Source organism: Agelaius phoeniceus, chromosome 5, assembly GCF_051311805.1.
Source record: "Agelaius phoeniceus isolate bAgePho1 chromosome 5, bAgePho1.hap1, whole genome shotgun sequence".
Lineage (NCBI taxonomy): Eukaryota > Metazoa > Chordata > Aves > Passeriformes > Icteridae > Agelaius > Agelaius phoeniceus.
Genome location: NC_135269.1, coordinates 70389092 through 70405380, shown reverse-complemented (window position 1 = coordinate 70405380; position 16289 = coordinate 70389092). Strand labels below are relative to the sequence as shown.

At 42.2% G+C, this 16289-nt stretch overlaps 1 protein-coding gene across 5 annotated transcripts in view; it reads right to left on the bottom strand.

The window, feature by feature from the left end:
• Window positions 1–16289, bottom strand: part of MKLN1 (muskelin 1) — a 102629-nt gene that overhangs the window by 51750 nt on the left and 34590 nt on the right. For all 5 annotated transcript variants that reach the window (XM_054632357.2, XM_054632358.2, XM_054632359.2 and 2 more), the window contains 3 exons: window positions 10094–10171; window positions 8876–8941; window positions 781–893 (listed from right to left, as the gene is read on the bottom strand). In XM_054632357.2, the coding sequence (XP_054488332.2) occupies window positions 781–893; window positions 8876–8941; window positions 10094–10171 (257 nt within the window). The remainder of the gene's footprint in view (window positions 1–780; window positions 894–8875; window positions 8942–10093; window positions 10172–16289) is intronic.

Here is a 16289-nt window from a genome sequence, read left to right as displayed (position 1 = left end):
GAAGAGGCAGCAGGAATTTTCTCTGACAAACAAGTAATGAACACAAAACACAATAACCACACAAAACTTGAAGATGTACAGTGAAATGAATTACAGAAGCCAAAGGTCTTGGACATTTTTTGTCTGGTCCTACAACCCAAGCTACATTCATTTCAGGTTTCATACGTCAAATACTGAGCAAAACAGGCCAAGGAAAATGGTTCAAATGAATTCCACGAAAGCTCTCGGGGTTGTGTAGCCTTTGGCAGTAACCCCTGTCCTCTAGATTTCCATCTGGTAGTTGTCCATTTCTATTCATTTTTGACAGAAGCTAAAAAAATAAACAATTGGTTTCTGAAGCTCAAACACCAGGATCAGGTCTGAAATGTTCATTAGCAAGTTCTTGGAACCTTCCAGTGGGAGGTGTCCCTGCCCATGGCAGCAGGGCTGGAACTGGATGATCTCTAAGGTTCCTTCCAACCCAAAACATTCTGTGATAAGTCTGGTTGTTCAGTCACACAAAATTATTTAACTCGTGCTCTACTTGCTGAGCTGATTTTTTGGCCGATCATTTCTGCTTTTGAGAAATAAACCTTTCCCCTCCAGGAATCTTAGCACTTCAAAGCCACCTCCAGCTCATCTTTTCCCCATGTAAGCATTTCAAAAGTCTTCAGAACTTGAAGGTCTGAACTCTGTGGCTCTCACTCTTATACTGCACTTCAACACAAGTACTTTAGGAGGGGCATTTTTGAGGGCAACCATTGATGTATTTTTTAAAATATGGATGTTTGCAGAACTTACCTCTTTCTCAGTATCCCTGGATATACAGGTCCACTGGTTTTCCTTCACACTGTATGCCCAGAAGTCAGCCAGATCCTGAGTTCCATCCCATCCACCAAACAAATAAACAGTTTCTATTAAAAAAAAAAAAGTTAATTTTATTTTAAAAAGAGAATGTGTTTAAACAGGCTAATGCCTACAAAACATTTGTGACAGAGACAAACTATCAGAAGATAAATTTAAACTCTTTTTTTTACTTAAAACACCACTGCTCTTTGAATGGAACTAGTCATCAACACAAAAATATGGTTTGGTTTAGTAATGGAAGATTTTAGGATTGATAGACAGCCAATTCTCAGAGTCATTTTCTATTTCCACATTTACATAAGAGGCAATCAAACCCACAGCCTTCTGATTAAAATTCCAGACAGACAAATGAACAATATTTAACATTTTGGATCCTGTGCATGTAGTCTATCAATGACATCTCATCCTGTGCCCTGTTTGGTGCAGGATTTATACATCAACAAGATTTTGGAGATAGGAGCAGCCAAGTTTTTCTGTTTAGTCCGTCCCTTAGATAGAAAAATCAAGTACAAAATCCTCTTCAAGGGAAATGTCTTGCATAAAGTAACTTACCTGATGCCACAAAAGCCAGTGAGTACAAGAGTCACAAATTTAAGTCAGTGTTTCAGGGCTGTCACCTCAAACCCACAACTGCTCTGTGTACAGCAAGTTCTAAGGCTTCCCAGACTCACTGATAAATCCAGATGAAGCCTTTGAAAAAGGGAAGCATTTAAGAAAGGAGTTTCTGTTCTGCCATGGAGAGATAACCAAGCTGCTCCCATTATAGAAACAGCACTATCTGGTCTCAAATTCTAAAAATACTTCATTTTTAGACTGCATTAAAACAGAACACAAAGCCAAGCCCAAGAAGAACAAGCTCCTCAAGACTTGCAGAGCTTTGAAAAACTCCTTTAAAATCCACAAACCACTTCTATTATGGAGGTAATGGCCAATTTTTAATCCAACACCAATTAAAGCACGGAGTTAGAGCATGATTATAAAATGGGACTAGTCCCTGACCCTTACCTACCATCAGGATAGTGGTCATCACCATGGAAAGGTTACCCTGGTTCATTAACTTTAATTACCCTTCCTCCTGGACTCAGGGCTCCCAGTGTTCCCTGCAAAGAGCAGGTCCCTTTGTGCGCATAAATTCTCACAGCTCACAAAACCCACATTACCACAACAGCTTCATTGATAGCCGAGAAAAATAAAAGATTTGGCACCAGCTAAAAATCCTACTGGGGCCTTGCCAAAATGTCAGGCCTGCCTGGAAAGGCTTTGTTGGCTCACATGAAATTTAATAGCAAACCTGAATGACTCTGATGAAAACTCAGATTTTGGAAGTTACCTAACTTGGGCTGACAGAATTAAATGTGAGCACTGAGAGAGGAGCACGAGCACCCAGCTGGTGCTGAGCATCCCCAGTGCAACACCCTGAACACAACTGGACATGCACTCTGTGCCAGAACCATTTTTCATCATGAAGTAAAACTGTAGCTCATATGAAAGAAAGGATCCATCACTATCTAGACCCAAGGAAAATAATTTTTTGCTTATTGGCTTATTGCAGAAGTATATACATATTTTAGAGGAAGGTTCCATGTTTTAAAAGGAATATTTCTTAATGCATAAATGCATCTGTTGCTGGTAATGTCAAGTAAATAATTTTTTATAGTTCTCTGAAAATTTGTAATTGTTTTCCCATGGTATAAAGCAAAAAAATAGTTGTTTGGTGGTTTGTGGGATTGTTCTTGTTTAGTTGAGGTTGGATTTGATTGTTTTGGTTTGGTTGGGTTTGTGTTTTTTGGGGACTTTAAACTTTTTTTTTGAAGTCAAGCTTCACTCTATTTCCCAACCAGTATCTCTGTTTGTATTCCAGCTGTTAATTCAGATTTTTTCACTCTGCATGCAGAGACCCAACCAGGACAGATATGAAAGGCCAATATTCAAAGGAGAGGACAGAGGCCACAAACCCCAGGCAGCAGCAGTGGGGCAGCCAAGCAGTCTCACTCCAATATAACTCTGGTAGCACTGGGGAACTCAAGGAGGAAAGGATCCTCCCTCTGCATCCAAGCAATATGGAACACAGCAAATTGATGCTGCTTTATTAAAGCAAGTCTCTATTCAGCTTTAGGAGCAGAGCAGGAGAATTTTCAAACCTAGCTGCAAGGCAACAAGAAAAAAACATGAAAGCAATTATATTTACCCAAAGCTTTCACCAGCTACGTTTAGGAAGTCAAATTTTTCCTCCAGCATCCTCAGCTTATTTCCTCTACATTTTTTTCTGAATACAAATTCAACACTTTTAATTAAATATGTTCTGTGAGTATTTCTAAACTGCTTGCTCAGTCAAAAATTTTTCTGTAATGTCTGAGTTCTTTTCTTCCCTTACTCTCTAGATGATTAAAAGGTGCCACAGAAGTCCTCAAATTAGAGGACGTACATTCCCAACAATACATATATTTCCTGTCAATCTCTCCTTAATTTCTGTTTCTCAGAAAAGCAGCACAGCAGCCTTCTCCAACCCATGAAATATCAAAATTCCTGGGGTGGTTTCAGTCCAGGTTCAGAAACATTCTCAGGGACAGTTCTCTAACTCCTGTTATCTGCATTTTCTCCATGTGCTGAAATACTTGGTGGGATTTTGGTACAGGAGGTCTTCCTCAGTGAGTACATTCCAGTCCTGCTGACATATTTAACTATATTCTTTGGTCAAGTAGTATTTCCATGTCTCTGCTAGAACAGTTATCTAAGGAATGTAAAAGAATTGTGGATCTACAGCACTTGTGCAAGGTCCATCAGTCACCCCCCAAATCCCTCACAGGAGGGCTAACTTCAGCAGAGACCACATTGTCCAGGCAATTATTCAGTTATACAATGTCCAAGGATGGACATTTCAGACTGCAATGACTAATTTACTTCATTACAATGTTTTCCCCCTAATATTCACTCCCCAACAGGATTTTCCCTTCCTGTCCTTTATCCTATCCCTCTGCTCCCCCCAGAATGGGCCTGGCTCTCTCCATGCTCTCACCAGTAGCTGAAGACAGCTCTAGGATCCTCCCATGAACCTTTTTCCTACCAGATGAACAAAAGTGGCTCCCTGAGCATCTCCTCACACATCACACGCTCCAGCCCTGATCACCTTGGTCAGTTCAGTTTGACACAATCCTTACTGTCCCAGAGAGCCCAAATCAGGCACAGCACTCCAGATGTGTCCCCAAGGAACCAGAAGAGGAACATCACCCTCCCCTTTCCCTGCTGGCCGTGCTTGTGCTGGTACAGCCCAGCAGGAGAGGCCACAAGGACACGTTGATGATGCACACTCAGCTTCCAGAACCTTGCAAATCCTTCCATGCAGTCAGTCCCCAGCCTGTCCTCCTGCACAGCTGTCACATCCCAGGGGCAGGATCAGAAGCTCACAATGCTCTCCTGCAGCCCCCCTGGACTCATGGCCCTGCTCCCCTTTTCATCAGCCACTGCCCTCACAGGCAGCTGCCAGCACAGACTTGCTGGACTACACTGGAGCATCACTGTCTCTACAGCTATGAAAGATTCCTCTCAGAAATAACAAACCAACCAAGGTGTAAGATCTCTCAAAAGCCTTCTACAAAAGGATGTCACTTCTCCAAGCAGCACCCACACCTTTAGTTATGTGCCAGCAGTGCTGCCCACTTTGTGAGGAGCATTTAAGAGCACAAATATAAAACCAGCCTTAAATCTTCTTGCAGTATCACACTCCTTGGGTTCTGAGCCACAGTTCAGCTGGATACAAGTTGGCTGAATACAAGGGGTTTTTTTAAGGATAGGCATACAGTCTCAAATGTGAAAGCCCCATGAAGTTGAGTAACCTCCAGGATTCAGCAGCTGTTTGTGTTTCAGAGCTTAGAAGCCATCTGTGTTTTGTTTCTGAGATCCCTTCATCCTGTACACAAGTCTTGTCTTTAAATATCTTATGGATAGCAGTGTTTTCCTCAGGCAAAACAGCATCCTTCATGTCTGCTGCTCTCTCTTCATCTTTTTCATCTTTCCATGCTGCTTTTGAAGGAGCCTTGTCATTTCTGCTGTGCTGCCCACATACACAATGGGCACGCTGGGCCCAGTGCTCTGAATCTCCCTCTGTTCCCAACCTACAGATTTGTCCTCGTTTATCTAATGGAAGGAAGCAAACAGAATTCCTTCGGACGAAAGGAAAAGCAAAAATGATGTACAACCAAAATTACACAGCAGTTGCACTTCAGCGATAGAACAGAGGTACCACATCAATAAAGATCATTTCACTAATGTTTTCCCTCAAAAAATTGTTTCATTTGCCAAAGAGAAGAGAAATGGAGACAGAAGAAAAATCATCCTGGCTGCTTTGCTGTTATTTCTAAAGCAGGCTCATGGGAAAACTTCAACATTTAAGAAAGCCTGATATAACACCAAATATCTTTTTTTTTAATAGAATGATTTCTACATGGTCCCTATTTCTATTGTTGCCAAAACAATTACATGGCTTTATGGACTGCACTGTCATTCACTGTGTCTGCTCTGTAAGAGCAAAAGAGATCGATTCCACCTTGCCTATGGAATTATAAACCACATCTCCAAAACACAACACACATACTGTTCCTAAGTACCAACATTACTCCTTAAAACTTGCTTTTGGCAATTCACTTACCCATTCCCTCTTCCAGAATAAGCACAGGAATTGTGAAACATGTGGCATATCTGACCCATAAGGAGGCCAGGGAGGGCAGACACAAAGAGCTGTTAATAAGGAACCAGTGCCAGATGCTGACACCCTCATCCAAAACTGCATTAGGGTTCAATTCCCTGGGAACACAGTTCTGCACAAGCCTGAGTGTTACTGCCCCAGTATTTCCCCAGGGCCTACACAAATAGCTTCTCATGCCTGACATGCAGCACACAACACTGTGTTCTTGTGTACTTTTGGGGTTGTTTGGGGGATAATGTTGTTTTAATCTATGTACCTGGGTTGCAACTACTCAAATACTTCCCGTTCCTAGTAGAAAAGCAGAGAGAACTCTCCAGCCTCCCACATGGAGAGCTGCATGAGAAATGCACCTTGCAGGGAAAAGCAGGAACTACAGGAGCTTTCTGTTTTCATTTGCAGCCTAAAGCTTTAAAGTACCTACCAGTGGTTTCAGCTGTAACTGTGAATTTTTCTTCGTTTGTTTCTGCACATGTATACCAAATCCAACTTCCTAATTCTCCCATACAAAGTCATTCCAGTCTCAGTGTTAATGTGATTAAAATGATGGAGGATATTATGGGAATCACTAACTTCCCATTTTTAATTTCTCTTTTTTTAATATAGGAAGACATCAAGCTGCATTCTCAGTTCTGCATGCCACAATGCCTACAGTTCCATTTCAAACTGCTTTAAGGGATTTCCAAAGCATCAGGAACACTGCACTTACTCAGTCAGCTGTGGCAGGTATTAAGAACAGGAGTACCAGATGGAAATGAGCTCCAGCACAAGTTTCTGGCTGCCAGCAGAGATGTTAAATTCTCTTTCAGTTACTTTCAGCCTACTCTAAGTGAAAGATAAATCATGCTAAAAGGCAGTTTAGACCAAGCTAATCCACGTTCCACCCAAAACTGACAAACAAAGTCTCAGTGACTCCATGCACTGGCAGCAACTTAAGATCCAGTTCAGCTACTCACCAGCCCATATCCTCTACCTTGACACCAGCACCTGCATCCAGCAGGCTCAGTACTATTAAATTAGAATTATTCTTCTAGTCAGTAATGAGTGGTTAAAATCTCTTTGAGGTTAATCAAAATACTGAACCATTTATAGTTCATCTATAGCTATGGCAGGTCTGGACATCAGAGATGAAAATTTGATTCCAATACTTAATTCTACATGATCTGAAACTTCAGAATCTCCTTGTAAGTATGATTTTTGCTGTTTCACTTCACTTCCAAAAGATTCAAGTTGAAGAAAATACTGATTTTTGAGAAGGACCTAACTCCACTAAAAGGAGTGCAAAGTGAGATGATTTTTCTTCAGTTGCCAAAGTCTTCTGAAAAAAACCCACTCAGCAAGTGTGTGAGTAAGGAGGGAGGATGTCTTTGAAGGGAAGAGTACACCACTGCTCCTTTTTCCATTAGCACTGGATCTGTCCAAGGTTAGCCAGGGAGCTTTCCAGCTCCAGTCTGTAAAACACATCCTGACATAACTGGCTACATTCCCACCAGCTCATTAAACTCCACCTATATTCAAAAGGAAAACTCCAGCAATCAGCAATGGGAAACAGCCCCAAGAACTTCCCCTGGCCTGTCACGAGCTAAATTAAATGGCAAAACTGATCATCTCAAAAACATTTCAGCTTTTACAAGCCTCAGTGGACCTGGATGCAAAACTGAGAGCAACTTCCCAAACAGCCCACAGAGAACTTTTGGGAAGGTATCCCACCACCTGAAAGTAGAGCTACAGCAGGAAAGGACCACCATAAGGGGGGGAGATCCAGGACTCCACCTCTGTGGGTAGTGTCCAGCCACTTTTGTGCAAGTAAAACAAATAAATAAAATTTTAAAAATATATATATTTGATAATTTATATTATAATGTATAATATATATACATACATTAATAATATAATGTATTATACATATATTTCCATAAATAATATAAATATTATTATAGATTAAATGCACACATGTATCAAATGTATCTATAATACATATAAAATGTATCGAGAAATATTAAAAAATATCTGGATGAGTTTCACTGCCTTGTTAAAGCTGAGTGAAACTGAAGTCAAAGGCAGAGCTGACAAGCTTACTGGGACTTTAGAGAAGAGCAGTGGAAAGGAAGGCTCACACTACCATGGATATTTTATTTTCAGGAGGTGTGCAGGACTATCATTTCCAAGTTGACAAGGATCATGTTTCTTCCACGCTCTTGTGAAACACTCACTGCTATCACTGCTAATTCCCGAGGCCACTAGGGAGCGTCCCCAGCCTCTGCATAGACAAACACCAGCAAATCCTCCAGCAGTGTTTTGTTCTAATCAATCTCAAACCTCTCCCAGCAAATGAAAGAAGTTTACTCCCCTACACCAAATAACTTGAGTGCTTCCTCCAGTGCAGTAACTACTCTGAGCAAAAGCCAGAGGCTGCAGCTACTGCTGCATTTTTGCTTGTTCACCATGACTTGGCAAATTACTCTGGAAGGTCCTGTCCTGTCACATGCTCTGTCCCTGTCCTGTGACCACGACAGATATGGCCATGGGCACTTTTTTGCCAGCTCCTTCAATGCCACCCTATATTCCTGTCCAATACCCACGCCCTGGTCTTGTTTCTCCCTTCCCAAGAACAATCTTTTCACTCACACAGCAAAGACTCGGGCAGATGCTTTCCTTATTTTAGTAAGGACTGACGTAGCACAGAAATCTGATTAAGTAACAGACAAAGATATAAAAAATTATGCAGAACAACAATCACTGGAACTGCTCCTGATACACCACCCCACTTTCTTTTCTCTGTATGTTCTCTGAAACAGAGGCTGAGCCATTCCTTAAACTGCTACAGGAAACGTTTTTGCAAAAGATGTCTAAAGAATTATATTTAACAGGAGTTTCTAGAATTATATTTAACAGGAGTTTCTTGCACGCTGTGGGAATTAGAAGCCACTCCAACCAAAATACAAGGAATGTTTCAACACATCAGATCTATTGCTTGAGCACAGTCTGTATAAGATAAGGGAAATTATTTTCCCTAATTTCTCTTCTCTTATTTGAATTCCTGCTCTAAGATGGTAGGAGGAACAAAAAATTAAAACCAATTGCTCTTGTCTTAGTTAAGACAAGACAATAGCTAAGACATAACACAGAATTATTAGGGAAGAAGGATAAAGGCAGCTGGGATATAGATCCAGAGAGGAAGCAGAACCTTTAATCCAACTATTAGAAAGTGCAATTCTTTTTTCCTCAAAACCTGAAGCTAACACAGTGTCTGAAGAAAAACACATTTGCATATTAATCTGGAAAAAACCTGATTAAATAATTTAGTTAAGAAATGTAACAACTACTCACCTGTCTGCACATCTATCACCATCTGATGGCCACCTCTCATCCCTGGCCGACTGTCTTCCCCATCACCTTCAGAAAAAGAGGGAAGGGAGAATTTTCCATTTTAAGATTTTTAAACCAAAGAAAAGTACAGTCTCAACATGGAAGCAGAGGAACTGAGTAACTCACCCTTCCTTAAACACTGGCACATCACTTTTTTCCAAGTAATATCTTTTGTGCATTATAAAACTGTACAAAGTTTTATACTGAACTAGCTGGTGATTGACAGTACAGAGAGCAGAAGTGAATACTGCAACTCTCAGTGCCTTGGAGAGGAGCTCCAACGCTCCTGACACACTTGGTGCACACAAAAGAGCTCTGAGATGTCCTTGCAGCTCTCCAGAAGGGATGACACAGTCACCCTTTGGCTCCCCTTCCATCTCTCCACACCTGAGAGCTGCCTGAGGGCTGAGCTGTGAGAACAGATACTCAAATGGCAGGGAAATGAACCCCTGGGATGGGAACAGGAGGTGATGCAGACCACAGAGCACAGCCAGCTTTGCACCAGCTATTCTCACATGTAAGGGAATTCCAACTGTCCAATTAAAGCAGCTTTCCAACCACCTTATCTATCTTAAGCATTCAGGACAGGTGACACAGATAACCTCTCCCAAGGGGCTTGGGGACAGCGCTGCACACTTGGCAATTGTCACCTTGGATCCTGCATTTGCTCTGTGACAGTGATTTTTGTACTCTGCAGTTAAGGATGCTGCTACAAGTCTCCTCTCAAGGCAGACAGGAATGGAAAAGATTCTGCAGTTTGGATTTACTGTGTAACAGATCGGGGCTTCAAAAGATGCACCTCGTTTAAAATACTCCCTGTTGAGATAATGTATTTATTTGCCAGCTCCTCAGTTTAAATTGAACTTACATCAACTCCATGTTCTAAATCCAGTAACACAGATAGCTGTTCTCATGTTTAACCAATATTCTGGGATTTGTTACCAAACTGATGATCTGTTCTTGAAGTTACAGCTAGTATTCCTACAGTGATCCTTACTCATCCAGAGGACAGGCTGAATTTCACTGAATTTGCAGACAAATGCAACTTTTTCAGAGAAGAAACCATTCCCTAGAACTCTCCTAGAGGAGACTTTCTTGCATCATTCTCTTGCTCCATATTCTCAAAGGAACAAGACAGAACTGGCAGTACATGAGTTCTATCTTAAGAAATGTCCTTACCTTTGGTGCTTTTGGGGATAATCTGCCCCCAGCGAGGTTTGTACTCTTGCTGACTGATATACTGATTGAACAAGCCATCTGCAAAACAAAAATTTTGCTGGATAAAACATTTATCCTTCCATTTCAGCAAAATCACTATTAAGGCGCTAACTTCAGCCTAACTCAATCCAGTATGCCACTCCAAAGACTCCATTTTCAGTGAGTTCTCCATTATGTGTCAGTTAGTTTGTTAAACTTTTGTTAGTTTGTTAAACTTTTGTTAGTTTGTTAATGAACTAAATGTGCGAGCACTAAAATAAAAAGAATACTTGCTACTAGATCAATCAGGAATTATCCAGTTTGCCTGCCAGGTCGTGCCAAGTGTCTATAAATCTCCAGTGTGGTGTATTTAATTAAGAATAGAATCCCTCCCCCTTATTTAAGCAAAAGGAAAGTTGCCAGTGCATATAAAATTCAACCATTTTGGTGCATGTTAAGTTAAAACTAGGTCAGACAGCATCTCTGGAGCTTCATCTGAGAAGGGAAGCAGAGCAGATTGTTTAAATGCTGTGATATGGGACAACCAAGTGCTGGATGAAAAACAAAACAAGAGTTTACATTCTCTTCAGAGAGTTAAGCAAGAAGAGCGACAGAGGAGGCGTTAGATCCTGGGCCAGATGTGCCAAGTGCAGCATTTCTGTGAGCAGCACCAGCTCCAGCATTTTCCACACTCCCCTTGCGCCCTCCACCTCCTCAGCATCCAGAGGCAAATCCCTAATCCTGTTCAGATGGTAGCAGTCCTTCACACAAACACCAATAAAGGAGACTTGTAACACCCACACTCCCTGGGACTGCTCTCCAGTCTGGGAAGGGCTTAGCACGTGGGGAACTTGGTGCTTTTGTTCTTCAAATGTCTCCTCTGAAACACCTACCTTACCTTCTGTAGCACAACAAACTATGAGAGCACCTGAGCACTGCTTGCCTGGCTACATCCCTCCCATCACTCACCATCTCAACACACAAACTCTTCCTGGCAAATGTTTCTGCTCTATTTATGTATTAATGCACTGGAAGAAAAACAATAGGAATTTAATAATGATGGATGCCTCTGCTTATTTATACAAAAGCCCTTTGCAGGTATATAGGCAAAAAAGAATGATCCTTACTGAATGCATCCCTATTTATTTAGAAAAAGGTAAAAAATCTTTGTTAAACACGACACAAGGCTCAGAGAAAATTTTCAAGTGTTTCCTGGCATCCTGTACTTTGTCGTGACTGAAATCCAGGTTTTAATTAAAATCCAAGCCAGCAAGTATTTCCTGGGAGAAGATGAAAGCTCTATTTAGAGACCATCTAACAGGAAAACAAGGGCACTCAAGAGCTCCTGAAAAGTGATGAGTTTGGTCTGAAAATATAAAACTTCCATAAACTCAGCTGTGCAAGTTTTTCCAAATAAATACTCTGAAAACAGGGCAGATTTTACTTTCACCTCAGCAGCAAAACCAGCAGCTCTCCCCACCACATGAGGTAATCGAGGAAAGCCAGAAGAAGTTTGCTCAACGTATGTAGAAGGAAAAGTGGTTTATTTTGGGTTTAATAGCAGGGCTCTTAACTCCCACTTCTTCAGCATTTATGAAGCTGGGACAACACACTAGAGGCTTGAAGCTTGAGATCTCATAAATTGTGATTCAGAAAAGCCAGGCCTAATAGAACAAATGCATGTGCTGTAAGAAATCCCACAGTGACTCAGCCACAAACCCAGACAGAAATGCAGCTTTTTGGTTATCGTTACAGCCTTGGGTCTGCAAGACAGAAACCAAAACCGTATTTATCCCTATGGCAGCCAATAGATAATTGGACATAAATAGCTCAAAAGGATGAATTACACCACACAGGATCTGAAAGGGTGATTTAACCTCTCTCCCATGCTCTACACCCACAGGCTGCACTTGTCAAGATATGACACTTCTCCCCTACTGTGCCTTCGGCCTCTTTTAATAATGCTTCTCGTCTTCCATGGGACATTGGTTTGGAAATACTCCAGCTTGCTTCCCAGAAATGTTTCCTTCTGCTGGAAGCAGTTCCACATTCACTCTACTTGCATTGCAAACCAGCAGCAGCTTGTTTTGGAAGCTGAATCACCACCTGTCTGACACCACCAGGGAAAAAAAAGGAGGATTTCTAGGTGGATTCTGTACCCGACGCCAGACCTACGCCAGCGCACTCCTTATGTTCCTTGTCAGGAGAGCACTGCTGACCAAAAGGTCTCCAAAGCTCCTGTGAGGCACTGAGGCTCACAGCTAGGCCTGCTCAGGTCTGTCAGCTGTTCCCAATGAAACAGGAGTTTAAAATAAATTTCAAGACTCTTGTCAAAAAAAAAAAAAAAAAAAAGAAAAAGAAAAAAAGCGCTGAGTGGAAGTTTTTAAATGAAGTGTTTTCTGTCACTCCGGAGACCTCTCACTTCAATGTCCATGTTTACTAAAATTACAGCCAAAAAAACAACTTTGTACTATTTTCAAGCCCTTTGCAGTAAGCCATGACGCATTTTGGATGTAACAACACGAAGTTCACCGTGATTAAAGCTTGGTAAATTCTGCCTCCCTGATAAGCCAAGTCTTGATTTTGCCAGCCAATTGCAGGTTACCCAGAAAGGATTACGACAAACATTGCGGACAAAAATATTTAACTTGCTGAAGCCAATCAGGAGCAAATTGTATAAAGTTTGGGGGTTTTTAGACAACACGCATCTCCAGGTAAGGTTGCTGAAATCTGTTCACTTCACTGCCAATGGCTCAAAAACCTTCACAGTGACATTAGCCCATAATTTCTGGGAGCTGGGGTTTGAGGTTTTAAGATTTTTCTCCAACCAAAGAAAAGCAGCCAAAATACCTAAACAGCCTCAAGGCTTTTTGAGTCACAAACTACCTTCTAAAGAAAACCTGAAGGAGAGAAAGGTTCTACCAGATAAAAATCCAGACATTCCTTGACAATTTCCTCAAGACTTGAGAGAAAGAAGGAAACATACAATTTTTTTTCCAGCCTCCGAGCTGTAATATTTTCCTGCACTTTGTTCTTCATAAAAATGAAACAAGGTTTGCTCTCAAATCCATGTAAGTTATCCTACTTCTACACAAACCCCTATCATTTACTTCCCAGAGGCTTTGGATCCTTAGCCAGCCTCTCTCCTCCATGTACCCCAGTATACAGAACAGCTTCCTCAGAACTAAATCCAAACAATATTAAATGGTAAAATTCAGGTATACGTGTCTGTCTAGAGTTTCCAGGGGGAATACAATTGTTCTTGTGCCTCCTGTTCCTGTGAATCATGAGTTCTGGGAGACACTGGAGCCTGCAGGCTGCTCATCACAACTTCTTGTTTGTCGCACAGAACTGACTTGTCACCAGATAAACACATGTCACATACTGACACGAGCAGTGCCAGAAGGAACACCTCAGTCCTGGAATACTAATGGGAAACAAGCAGTTCTTCCACCATTCCAAGCAGCTTTCCATGTCTACGGGAGCTGGGAGCAGTTCAACCAAGCAATTTGCACTCCACATACTCTCTGTAGGAATATTAAGCAGATTTTTTTCCCTTCAATAATATAGGCCCGAAAGCTATAGGAATGGATCCAAATGTGAAGCATTTGAACCGAGTCTGTGAACCAGCTGAGATTTAGGGAACCTTTTCTTTTTGAGACGAAGTCAGGCAGCTGCCAGAGTTTCCATTTGCCCATTTTCTAAGTGTAACGCACAAGTCAAAAGAATCAGTGGGAAAAGTGTGGCTGCCTGCCACCGAGCTCTCAAAAGAAATCATCTGGTGATGTGAGGTGGAAGACAGCGTTCATCATTAGCAATGCAAAAGAACAAGAGTTAGCTCTGCCAGCACTAATTCTTGACCACCTACTCTTTTTCTACATGACTAAGCCTATGGAAATAGCCTGCGAGAGATGCAGAGCGTTGCACTTTGTCAATACCCACCACTGCAAATATCAGCCTCTCCAGAAGACATTTTAGGCTGAACTGAGTGTGCAGTATCTCTGTCAACCTCGCTGCACTTCTGTTTGTGCCTTTAAGGCAATGAACTCCCAGATCAGCAAGCGGTCAGGAGTTCACATATTCATGCCCAGTCTGCAACAGAACAGTTGCTCTTTGAACAATTTCAGGGATAATTTAAGGATCTGTATGTCTCAATTAACTCTACACTTCAGCTACACAGTACACAGACACAGGACTAAAGTTAATCCTCTTTTATTTGGAAAAACAACACATCAGACAGGAGTTCAGTGGTAAGAACACCCACACCTTAGAGACTAAGCAGCAAGCTACTGAGACTTCACAACAGAGCTGCTAGGAAAGTAAAATGATAAAAAAATCATCACAGAATGGCCTGGGTTGGAAGGAACCTGAAAAATAATCTGGTTCTAATCCCCATGCCATGGAGACAGGGACACCTTTCAGCAGAGCAGGCTGCTCAGAAAATGCTGGGGAGCTTGACAGATGCAGAACACAGTAAGGACAGGTAACTGTGGAAGATCACAGGGATCAGGAATACTGCAGGAGAACATGCTGAAGGCTGAAAACCTCTATTCCCATCCTACCAAGAAGAATCCAGCTGTTAAGCACCATTAATATTCAGCACCTTGACTGCCACAACTTCAAACAAATTGTTCCAGCTGCAGTTTTGAGGGGTTTTGTGGCTATGAGAAGAGGTTTGTCCTGCCCTCTCCCCCACCCCAGCCTGATCAGCTCCCTGTCTGGGTTGGCCATGTGGCAGCACGAGCACCAGTGCCAGGGACACAGTGTCCTGAGCAAGGGCAGGATTGACCCAGTTAGTGAAAACCCGCAGCGGTGTCAGCTTAAAGCAAATATGGGATGCAGCCTCGGTGTCTCGGGATAGATAGCACTTCTCTCCAAAGAGTGCTGGGAGGCGATAGAGCTTTAAATGGGTACATTTAAAGCTGAAGACAGCATAAAGAATGGCAGGAGGATGGGGGAAGGAAGGTTAATGTATTCCAAGACAAGCAAAATCATTAAGGATGACCAACAGAGCGCTGGGAGATGCGCACACTGACATTTAACTTTAGCTAGCCAGGTGCTGGATGAAAATGAAGCAAAATAAACATCCCCATGCATATTTTTCTGTCCCTTAGAAGCAGTGACAAAACCTAATGATGCTCTTGAAGACTCTCCTGCTAAATTATCCACCGTCTGTTACTACCAAGACTTGCTGGAACTAAAAAAAGGCTGATAAAACAAGCTGCAGCATATTCCTTCAGCTCACCTAAGTGATGCTGAGCCCCTCAGCCTCCAAAAAGGGATGTGATAACAAAAACCAGCGAAGGAGGATTATCCACATCAAATCTGACAAGAAACAAGTGTCTGTCAGGCAGAACAATACAAGACCTACAGTTTCCTACCAGGCCAGTCCTTTGCCAGTATTTCCACACCTGGAAAAGCAGAGCACTGCTGACAGCAGCCCCACTCTCAGCAAACATTAAGTAGTAAAAGAAATTAAAATATAAGAGCTCAAAAAATGAGGTTAAAAACATTCACTTCATTAGCACCTAAGACAAAAATTCCATTTTTGAGAGTACTTTTTCAGCACATTCTAAGACTTTGAGTGAAATTCCATTCAAGAAATCATTTCCACTCCAGCCTGCAATGAAGTGGAAAGAGGACAGCCTCCAGGCACTGAGATTAAGCCATGGCCAAGGCAGCAGAGCGAGGCAATGATAAAATCATCACCATCAGCACTCAGCACTCCTCTGGCTGCTGCTGCATCATGGTGGGCTCATCAGCTCCCTCCAGGCACTCGTGTCTTTGAGACACACACAGAAACAGCTCCCTGCTGCTTTTCCAGCCTGCAATCCTCCCTTGCCCTTACGATTCAGGAGGAAGCTGCCAGTTGCAAAATGCCCCTGCATTGCAGGAAGCTGTTCACACTCCCAGCCCAGCCAACACTCCGCTGTCTCGGGAGGGTGAGGATGAACATGGCAATTCTCAGTCTCAACACTTGTAGCTGCTCATGGAGCTCAGCACAGGGCAGGTCTCCACTGCTCTGTCTGAAGAGAAACCTTGAGCCAAACCCATAGAAAACTATTTACTGCAGTTTTGGAAGACCTGTTGCAATAAGCTCCTTAAAACTGTGCTCAGTTGAACAGTTTAGTCACAAAAAGATGGTGGGTTTTCATGGAAGACAGCCCTTGATTTCCAA